Here is an 11044-nt window from a genome sequence, read left to right as displayed (position 1 = left end):
TTGGCACATCGAATACAAGTCTACGCAACAGATGCTGCAGCATTGATGGGTGCAGGTACCTGAAAGCAAACAAGCAGATGCTATGCTGCTAACATGGAAAATGGCAAACTGTACCTACTGTAAATATACTAAACCTTGTACTTGTACTTATACACACTTATACCTACTATTTTCACGTGTTCCGTATTCTGAGATTATTATACACTGTAATCTCTTGTTCATTTCAAGATGGTTAAACAAAACTTCACCTGCTGCCTTAAAAAACGTGAGTAAACCAGCCAACACAATGGATCACTTCAAGCTTCCAAATCAATCAATTGGACAAATGAAGCTCAAATCTCTTATGGTTTTAGAGTGTAATGTATACAGGATACATTAGAATAAAAATTCTGTTCAGTTTATTGATCATTCTGTAGGCTGCTGAGTAAAGAACAGAAGTCTCACTGACTTGACCAAGGACATGAGGCAGTCCTCGATGACATCACGCTGGGCTTTGGTGAGCGCGCGGCCACGGGACAGTCTGTAGATGGTATGCAGCATGGAGTCAATCATGATGGCGCGGTGGTCAGTACCCGCAAACAGCGGAGCGCACTTGGTCAGAAGCGGCAGCACGGCTGAACACAGATAACGGTTGAGCGCCAAGGCCATCTCCGTGGTGCTGAATGCCACCTAAAGACAAATACAGACAGAAAGGCATCCAGATATTGTTGTCCAGATATTTTTATTCAATTCCGTAAAGCTAATCGCTATTAGATTTTCATGTGTATTAGAAATACGGTGACTGGATATCACATGAATCTAACTGTAAGTCTAATAAGACTAGGAAAGGTGTTTTGAAGCTTTATGGTTTTTGCGAGTAAAATTAAAAGCAAATCATATTTCTGATTGATCCAACAAATAAATACGATGCTAGGAAATATTTAATATTTCCATAAAACCGATATGTTCTTTGACGTTTTTTTTATGATTGTATTATTTTCCCTTCATTGCAAAGGTTTGGGTGAAGCTTTATGTGTTAGTCTAGATCTCTAGATAATTTACTATTTTCAATTCAATTCAGTTTAATTTTATTTGTACAGCACTTTTAATAATGGACATTGCATTGTAATGCAGCTTTATAGGAATATAAATAGAACATTTTCCTTCTCTGTCTCACTCGTCTGAACCTAGTTCAGGCTTGGGAATGGTGAGAGATGAAACAGATGACTTCTGACCATAAAAACCTCCATAATAATCTGTGTGGTGGAACTTTATTGGGAAACACAGAACTAACAGATATATAGTATAGAAATAAACAGTTTATAAGTATCCAAGCATCTATGCTGTTAATGTACAGGTACTTGTGTCTATCTTCGCTGATATGTCATAAAATAAACAACAGTTCACCGTGTCCAGAGATGCTGTGGCCCTCATGTCCGGGAGGAAGCCGACTTCCAGCACATGCAACAGAAAATCTTGGTTATCAATGCCATACACTCTGTCAAGGAACAACACCATGGAGGCTTTGTGGTCTGGGACAAAACTGGCAGACATCTTGGGTTCGACAATCTGGCCATCTATGGAAATGAAAAACATTAGTGAAAACATTATCTTAAAAAAAATGATGAATTGGAATTTTCAACATTTCTACACTGTATCCTGATAACGTACCTTTCCCATAGCTTGGGATCTGCACAGGAAGACTGATGACTCCTACCAGGTCTTCAATAGGAACCAAAGACCTCAAGATAGCTCTGATTCTCAGAGCCTCACCCTTACCAGCCTGGATCAACTATGGAGACAAAGGACAGACCAAATAATTCCATTTTCTGGTAAATGATAGATAGATAGATAGATAGATAGATAGATAGATAGATAGATAGATAGATAGATAGATAGATAGATAGATAGATAGACAAACTAATTCATTATATAGTAAATACATAGATAGACATACAGACAGATAGACAGACAGACGGATAGACAGACAGACAGACAGACAGACAGGCAGACAGACAGATAGATAGATAGATAGATAGATAGATAGATAGATAGATAGATAGATAGATAGATAGATAGATAGATAGATAGATAGATAGATATACAAACTAATTCATTATTTACTGAATAGATAGATAGATTTACAGACAGACAGACAGACAGACAGACAGACAGACAGACAGACAGACAGAGAGATAGATTAATGCGTTATTGATCTGAGAGAACATTCAGGTTTTTTAGATAAATATATAGTTGCTAAACTATTTATATATTTAACATCTATCTATCTATCTATCTATCTATCTATCTATCTATCTATCTATCTATCTATCTATCTGTCTGTCTGTCTGTCTGTCTGTCTGTCTGTCTATCTATCTATCTATCTATCTATCTATCTAGATAGACACTACACTACAATACAAGAGTTAAAATATAAGAGTTAAAAACTTCAATATAGGACACAATAAGTTAAAAGTAAGGTATGAGTGCAGATATGAAACACAATAAATCACAACTTAATTTGTAATCAACAGGCTACAAAATTTCTGTAATAAGTGAGCATATTATATTTTACTCACGTGCATCTCAGGGGCACAGCGGCCCAGCAAGTCAATAAGTGCTGAGTAGAACGACATGATGGCATTCCCAAGATGCACCCTGTTCTCCTCTTGTTGTTCCTCTCCACCAAACCTGAACCAATCACAGTATATATCTCTTTAGAGTCAGTTGAAAAGAAGGTCAGCAGGTAGTGTGTGATGAAGATTAATAAATCAGTACATGAAGCGTCTGTCTTTCTTCGGGGTTGGTCCATCCCTGGCTGGATCCTCTGAGATCTTAATGGCATCCTCCATCGCAGCCAGCAGTCCAGCTCCTCCCTCTCCTCTCAGGGCGGGGCCAAAGCACTCAGGACGGCGGATCAGCAGACGCACCACCACGTTAGCGTTCTCCTCTACACTCTCGCCTGCACAGGACGCCTCAGTGTAAGTCTCAGGAATGAACTTAACTACAACTTCATAATACACAATACTCTTATGTACTATTATAGAACTACTGATAAGTAAAGAATAAGTAAAGAATTAACTATTTTTCCAGAGACCGAGATTTTTACATTTACAGCATTTGGCAGACGCCCTTATCCAGAGCGACGTACATAAGTGTTTAAATCTCTAACATTGAAGACATTAATGCTGGCTCACTAAGTTACATACTTAAGATACCATGAGTTTAAAACATTTGTTCAAAGTTACAATGAAAGTGTCAAAGGTGTGTTTTTTTTTTTTTTAAATGCAAAAGATAATGAAAGAAGTGCTAGTTGAAGTGTTTCCTGAATAAGTAGGTCTTCAACCGCCGCTTGAAAATAGCCAGTGACTCAGCTGTCCGGACCTCTAGGGGAAGTTCGTTCCACCACCTTGGTGCCAGTACAGAGAAGAGTCTTGTAGTATACTTGCCTCTTACCCTGAGAGATGGTGGAACCAGTCGAGCAGTGCTGGTAGATCGGAGGGTGCGGGGTGCAGTGCGAGGAGTGATGAGGGCTTTGAGGTAAGAGGGAGCTGGTCCATTTTTGGCTTTGTAGGCCAGCATCAGTGTTTTGAATCTGATGCGTGCAGCTACCGGAAGCCAGTGGAGGGATCGCAGCAACGGTTTTTAATTTCCTCCTGTTCGGTTGTGTCCATGTTAATCATTGTAAGTCTTTGTCATGGCTTACAAGAAAGTGGTGTTAACATGAAGCTCATATGAAAGTAGACACAGAGATTTAAGAATTTGTAGTGTTTTATAAGTATTTCTGGGTCCTTTCCCTAGGAATAGGTTCAATAAATGTATAGAAAAGTTTCAAAAGAAAAATTATTCAAGCTTGGTGATATCAAGGATTAAAGGATTTCAATTACTTAAAGAATAAATGCTTTTACTTGTATATTTTATCTGTTTTAAAGTTATTTTAAATGTTTCAAAAGAAACAAATGATCTCCTGTTATCACTTATTTTCTAGTAGGTTTTATTAGTTATTCTAGTTAGTTATTAATTATCTCTTCAACCTCGGTTGAAGAGATAATTTCTCTTCAACCTCGTCAATTTCTCTTCAACCTCGTTCTTGAAGTTAATTCTATAAAAAAAAAGCAAACGCTTGTTTACTCTGTAAAATTATGCTTAATAAATCCTTCCTCATTCAAAGCTGTACCATATTCATGATTATTCTTTTTTCTGTTCATGTAGCATGTCCTCAATAAAGTCCCTGTCCGAGCTGTTATTGCAGCCGGAACACCTCTCAGAGCATCAACGCTTTCTAACCAATCAGAAGCCAGCATTCAAGTATAAGTAGATCTAATAGCTAAGCTGTAAATGTGCCAGATTATTATTCGGAAAAATATTTCATGCTCATGTTTTAAGTGCTGAAACAGAATCTTGGATTTTGTGTAAAGGAAGCTGGAAAAAAAAAACACTGACCGTTAACAAACACAGCGAATCGGAGGAAGTCCAGGTAGCGCTCGCCGCCGCTGGGGTTCCAGCCGATGTCTGGATAACCTTTAGACAAAAGCATTGGGCACATCTGCAGGCCACATCCAGCCAGATATGTCACCACCTAATAGAGAAGATCAATGCTGTGAGCATTTCTGTACGTCTTTCCATCTCTGCGGTTAATGTTTGGCTAAATGATCTCACCATCTCAAGGTCTTGCTCCTGCAGCGCTAAAGCCAGCTCGTTGTTGTCGATACAGGAAGCCGCAGCTACATCCAGGGGTGTAGATCCACGCATTCCTGGACAAATAAACCTTCTTTTAGACACAGATCCCACATCATAATTTCCACATAATCACGTTTACTCTGAATTATACAGGCAGCCGTACCCAGGCCGATGCCACTGTTCTGAAGCAGGTAGGAAAGATGATCGAACATGGAGCGTTGGTTCTGACGACTGATGCGGCAGAAATAACACAGGAAGCGACAGCAGTTCGTCACCATTTGGGGGAATCTAATCTCCTTTTAGAAAGATTTATAAGCAGGTTAATCATTTGAAAAACAAACAAACAAAAAAACATTGCCCTTTACCCTTTTTACCAGTACACTGCCGGTCCATTCTGGTGACTTATGGGACATTTTAAATCAGTATAAACAAATAATTTATTTTATCGCCGCAAGTCTGATCTGAAATGAGTCAGAACATCAGTGTGAGACTTTTATTTTCCCTTTGTTGATAACCTACACAGAATTTTGGTGGTTGAAGATCAAATAGCACTTGGAGCATCTCAGAGAGCAGAAATAGGTTTGATATTAGCATTTACTTTGAAAATACAAACGTTTGTCTGCCAATAAAACTGTTTTTGTTGGAAACCTTTCTATGATATATCACCACTAGTGTTTTAGGGAAAACATACTGTAAATAGTTATAAAACACTTCTAATTCTTAAAGCTCTGAGCGTCTACTTTTATACGAGCTTAATATTAACCACCAGTGTGTAACATCACGACCTGCTACGCTCTCTTTAATCCGGCAGAAAGACCCTCACTCCAATTTTGACCCACTTCCGTGTCAAGATTGTTTCTGGTTTCCACAACATTTAAACAGCGTGCACGCTAATGCTAATACGAAGTATTGTTCCTTAGTGTTCATATCGAGACTTACTACATTGCCATTATTTGCCTTACTGTGTTTGTTTCTATTACTACGATTTTTAGTGATTAGCTTCCACAGCTCTGACTATTTTAACCTGTTTTTTGACTGTGCTTTTTTGTATCACATTTTTAATTTATTGTCCCTGGATTTTCCTATTAAATCTGCAAATGGATCCCACACGCTCTGCCTCCAGAGCTTCGTTCCACAGTATGAAGTGAGATATGACAAAGACATTCAGTGATCAACATGGACACAACCAAACAGGCACCAATCCCATTTTTCCCCTCTAGTAAAAAGAGGTAACAAATATTGTTCTGTTGAGTCACCTTTGAGTCTCCTCCACCTCCGAGCACGTTGACCATGACCTCCATAACGGTCTCATGCATGCCAAGAGCCCTCATTAGGTTAGGATGCTGGTAGAACACCTTATTGTTCATGATGTTACTGTGAGACACAATACAAGCGTGGAGATTAACTTCTTTAGTACTGAGAACAAACATGAACAGTAGATTTATGCCACTGTTTAAACAGCATGTTATTAGCAGTGCTAACCCGATGCTCTGAATCATGAGCGTCTCCTCCTCAGGACCCATCTGGACGATGAGAAGGGAGCGGATCTGGCCCAGGCACTCTAGAAGGTCCATGGTGTCCTGCACAGACACGCCGTTGATGGCGTAGGCTTTGGGCAGAGCTCGAATCAACTCGCCCAGAGAGTCATACTGCCGGTGCAGCAAGCTGAACATCATTCGCACTAGCTCTGGGTTTTGGATAAATGACTCCTGCGCCCAGTGGATCACAGTGTGAGAGATCAACTCCTGCAGTGTGCCTAAAATAAGGAAGTATTTCAAATAAATTTATCCATATTATTCCTGTTGCATCATCCGTCGATCGAGTCCATGATCAGTGTCTTTCAAGATCTTTATTATCTTTATTCATTTGAATTGTTTAACTTTCTTGGCCATGACACTTCATGTGTAGTGAAAATATCTCTGTATCAGTATCTCAATGATTAGAAATTATAGCTTAGAAACGGGGATTAAAATATTTCTTTCATAAAATAAATAAATATACAGTAGTTTCCTATTTAGATTTTATAGCAGCAATAGTAGCATCGGGGGCAGTAGTAATACCAGCAGTAACAGTAATAATAGTAGACGTAGCAGCAGTATTATTATTAATAGTAGTAGTAAAAGTAGTAATAGATCCAGCAGTAGCAGTAGAAGCAGTAGCACTACCTGTAACAGAAGTAGTCACAGCACTAACAGTGCACCAGCTGTAGCAGGAAAAGTACAAGTAATAGTAGCACTAGCAGTTGTTGCAGTAATAGAACCAGTAACAGCAGTAGTAGCACCACTGGTAGCAGTAACTGTACCAGTAATAGTAGCACCAGTAACAATAGCAGTAGCAGTAATAGTAGCAGTAGCACTAGTAGTATTAGCACCAGCAGTAGCAGTAACTGTACCAGTAATAATAGCACCAATAACAGCAGTAGTACCACCAGTAACAATAGCAGTAGCAGTAGCAGTAATAGTAGCAGTAGCACTAGCAGTCGCAGCACCAGTAACAGCAGCAGTAGCAGTAGCAGTACCAGTAATAGTAGCACCAGTAACAGCAGTAGTACCACCAGTAACAATAGCAGTAGCAGTAGCAGTACCAGTACCAGTAATAGTAGCAGTAGCACTAGCAGTAGTAGCACCAGTAACAGCAGCAGTAGCACCAGTAACAATAGCAGTAGCACCAGCAGTACCAGTACCACTACCAGTAATAGTAGCAGTAGCACTAGCAGTAGCAGCAGCAGTACCAGTAACAGTACCAGTAATAGCAGCATTAGCACCAGCAGTAGCAGTAACTGTACCAGTAATAGTAGCAGAAGTAACAGCAGTAGTACCACCAGTAACAATAGCAGTAGCAGTACCAGTACCAGTAATAGTAGCAGTAGCACTAGCAGTAGTAGCACCAGTAACAGCAGCAGTAGCACCAGTAACAATAGCAGTAGCACCAGCAGTACCAGTACCACTACCAGTAATAGTAGCAGTAGCGCTAGCAGTAGTAGCACCAGCAGTAGCAAAAATGATTCTGTAATATCATCTACATTACTTGATTTTATTAAACAGATTTTTAGAGAAACACAACACATTTGTTACTCACTGGGTTTTGGCTCTTCTTCGGGTTCAGTCTCTTCCTCCTCTTGCTGTTTACGCAAATTCTTAACTCTTTCCACCAGCTTGAGCAATCTTCCTTTCAGCGAAATATCCACCTCTTCCTCCTCCTCGTCTTCTTCCAGGTGTATACCTGAAACCAGGGATTAGTTATTTTCAAAATAACGCTCAGCAGAGTAGAATACGGTGTTAAATCTAACAATAACACACACGTCAGTCAAGAAATAGCCACAATATTCTCATGATAAGTCAGGAGAATCATCCTTAGTGATCAGTTGAGGACGAGGAGACAGTTTACGACTCACCACAGTGATTCAGGAGGTCACTGTGGAACATCTGGAGATATTCTCTGACTTCCTCTGGCACCGGACACTCCTCATCATCAGGACTGTGCTTAAAGTTAGTCAGCATGATAACCTGGGCAAAGAAAATACCAAAATATCTCAAACACATGCTAACGGAGACTGAGTGTGTGTTTACCTGATGATGATGAGGGCAGAGCACAGTGAGGTGTTTGTGCAGACATGTGAGTGTGTGTGTGAACCTGCTCTTGAGGAGGAGAGCGGAACTCTCTGGTCCTTCGGGCCGTCTCGGCAGCGCTCATGGTGAAAGCTCTCATGAGCAGATTGTAGCGCTCTCGTTGGTTGGTCTGGATGTGTTGGACAAACCTATCGGAGAAAGCAATGATGGCTTCCACACGGTGCCTCAGCTCACAGTCACAGAAATACTGCAGCAGGATGCACATCTGAGAGCAAGAGAGCGAGAGAGAGAGCAAGAGAGAGAAAGATGTAGCAGCAACCATAGACGTAGTAGCAATACTTGCAGTAGTAGCAGTAGTAAAGCTCACCTGTAGTTTGACTGACTCAGGAAGCTTCATTTGCAACAGTCCTTCCTCTGGTGCATCCTCTTCTTTCTCTTCTCCGTCTTCTTCTCCCTCCTCAGCCTCTTTCTCCTCCTCTGCTTTTTCTCCATCCACCTTTTGTCCATCCTTCTGCTCCTCCTCAGCCTTCTCTGTCTCCTCTCCATCCTCTCCTCCCTTCTTCTTAAGTGCTTTCAGCTCCTCATCCTCTTCCTCTTCTCCTACTCCTTCGTCCAGCAGCTCCGCATCTCCCTCCTTGGCCTCCTCCTTCTCTTCGGTTTCCTCTCCTTTCTCTTGAGTTGTAGCTTCCTCCTTTTCCCCTTCTTCTTCCTCTTCCGAAGCTTTCTTTTTGGCCGAGCTGAAGACGTTTGGGTCGATCATCTTTAGGATGTGCTTGACGTCATCATCGTTGAAGATTCCCATGATAAGGAGAGTGCTGATGAGTTTGAGGATGGGCACAAAGTGGAACTCGACGCTGCCTCCTACCGGATCACGCATGGCCTGACTGCCGTCCATTACGGCCTCAGTTAGCATGCACAGAGACTTGGTTTTTAGTTCCTATAAGACATTGTATCACAATTAGTGCTTTATACAGTAGATAATCACCATAGACATTTATTTAGGTCTTAAGTAAGTTATTTAAATATAAACATTGCAAAAGCATTAAAACTAATACAGATACACAGGTCTATGATTCCTGATACACTAGTTCTGAAAGCTTCAACGGCACCGATGCTCCACATGCTCGACACGGGATACTGCCACATATCGTACCTGCAGTGGGAAGATGGGGCTCAGCGTGTAAAGGTCTGGATCAGTGCCTACAAAGTTAATAGGTGAGAAGTGGAGTTTGGGCCTGAGGCAGGTGGTCAGACCCACACCTGGCAGATCATGGGCTTGTTCGGTGTCTGGATACAGAGTGATACTGAGCGTCTCCTTCGTCATGGGCACGATAAACTCGCGGTTAGTGCCCAGGCGGTTGCGCTTGGCCGACTCTAGGTGAATGCTGATGAGCAGATCGTAGTAGCCGATACGCAGAGGCCCAGGCAGGTACGTGTTCTCGATGGCGTAGAAAAGCTGCGACTCATCCACGTGGCTGCAGAGAGCATGGGCCACACGGTTGTTTCCCAGTGCACACACAGCACAATACAGCATCAGAGTGTGATAGTGAAACTTCAGCAGGTCCTGGTGCTCTGACAACTCTAGAACGTCAATGCATCTGAACAATAAAGAAGAACATATGGTTTATAAAAATCTAAGGTCTTCTAGGTTAACAATACAAACAGCTTTTTTTACACAAATGTCACACAGTAGTCACAAATTATGTTGTTGTTGCTGCTCCATGTTCGGGGGCGCCCGAGCAGATCAGATTTCTTGATTCTGACAGAGGATTTATACCAGCTAACCTTCCTGATGAGAGAAACCCTCCCATTTTATCTGGGGTTGAGGCACTAAGAGGTAACCCCTCAGTGGCTAGATTGGTTCCCTGCCTGGAAATCAAACCTGGGCTGCAGCAATGAGAGACTAGTCACAAATTACTATGGGTTAATTCTTTTTTTATTCCAAATATACAATAATTTTATATTTCTGAGCTTCTGAGGAAATTTGTACTCATACATCACACATCAGCTCACATACTGATGATCTGCCAACTTTAGGCACTAAATAAGTCCTTGTGAAGTTTAGCTCTGTACCTGTACTTTAGCTAGCTAGTTAAAGTTATCAGGCTAGCTTAAAACCAAAGCTGCATGAAGCTTTAAACATTGAATATTTTAGCTAGTTAACTAATACCGGGTGACTAGTTAATTGCTGTTTATAATTCTACAGAATGATCACAGGTACTAATTAGAGTGTAGTAATGATGCAGATTCTAAGTGATTGCGAACTGATTCAATCTGTCATATTTTGCCATTCTTTACTTGTAAATAATCCAAAATATTCAAATTACAGTAGCAGCTAAATTTTAAAGAGTATGGTTAGTCTAGGGTCAGGCTTATTTGTGTCCCTTTCTCTGACCTGTTCTCCTCAGGGATGTGCAGTGCCATCATGGTGAGTGGTTCAGTGCATTCTACCATCCAGCCGTGCCTCTCGCTCACTTTACCCACGTCGTGCTTCAAGAAGTGGTTTGGGACTCGACTCCATATAACCGGAGTGAGCATCTCAACATCCAGACGAGGAGGACACTGAGGTAAGGGGTTCTTCCTTTCACTGCGAAACATGGCCGCTGAGAGAGGCATAATGTTCTAACAGAGAGAAAGAGAAAGAGGAACATTTAGAAAAAAGAGACACTTGTCTTTGAAGAACAAGAAGATAAGTGCATCGTGATGTCTATGAATATCTTCAGATTTCAAATCGTCCAGAAAAACCAAGCCAAGAGACTTTAGATTTCAGCAGGTTCATCAGTTCAAGGGTGAGTAAAGAACAGATGAATAACAGC

At 41.1% G+C, this 11044-nt stretch overlaps 1 protein-coding gene across 12 annotated transcripts in view; it reads right to left on the bottom strand.

Annotated features, from left to right (window-relative positions):
* LOC132851833 (ryanodine receptor 1-like) overlaps positions 1-11044 on the bottom strand; it is a 101109-nt gene that overhangs the window by 46654 nt on the left and 43411 nt on the right. For all 12 annotated transcript variants that reach the window (XM_060878865.1, XM_060878868.1, XM_060878871.1 and 9 more), the window contains 17 exons: positions 10624-10850; positions 9382-9826; positions 8596-9165; positions 8293-8493; positions 8054-8165; positions 7738-7881; positions 6142-6415; positions 5916-6033; positions 4823-4955; positions 4639-4733; positions 4423-4558; positions 2758-2941; positions 2559-2670; positions 1651-1771; positions 1387-1556; positions 449-669; positions 1-59 (listed from right to left, as the gene is read on the bottom strand). The exon at positions 1-59 is cut by the window's left edge and continues 32 nt beyond it. In XM_060878865.1, coding sequence (XP_060734848.1) covers positions 1-59; positions 449-669; positions 1387-1556; positions 1651-1771; positions 2559-2670; positions 2758-2941; positions 4423-4558; positions 4639-4733; positions 4823-4955; positions 5916-6033; positions 6142-6415; positions 7738-7881; positions 8054-8165; positions 8293-8493; positions 8596-9165; positions 9382-9826; positions 10624-10850 — 3322 coding nt within the window. The remainder of the gene's footprint in view (positions 60-448; positions 670-1386; positions 1557-1650; positions 1772-2558; positions 2671-2757; positions 2942-4422; positions 4559-4638; positions 4734-4822; positions 4956-5915; positions 6034-6141; positions 6416-7737; positions 7882-8053; positions 8166-8292; positions 8494-8595; positions 9166-9381; positions 9827-10623; positions 10851-11044) is intronic.

The sequence above is a fragment of the Tachysurus vachellii genome, chromosome 9 (assembly GCF_030014155.1).
Source record: "Tachysurus vachellii isolate PV-2020 chromosome 9, HZAU_Pvac_v1, whole genome shotgun sequence".
NCBI lineage: Eukaryota > Metazoa > Chordata > Actinopteri > Siluriformes > Bagridae > Tachysurus > Tachysurus vachellii.
Note: the sequence above shows the minus strand (reverse complement) of the source record. Positions and strands in the feature narration are given on the sequence as shown.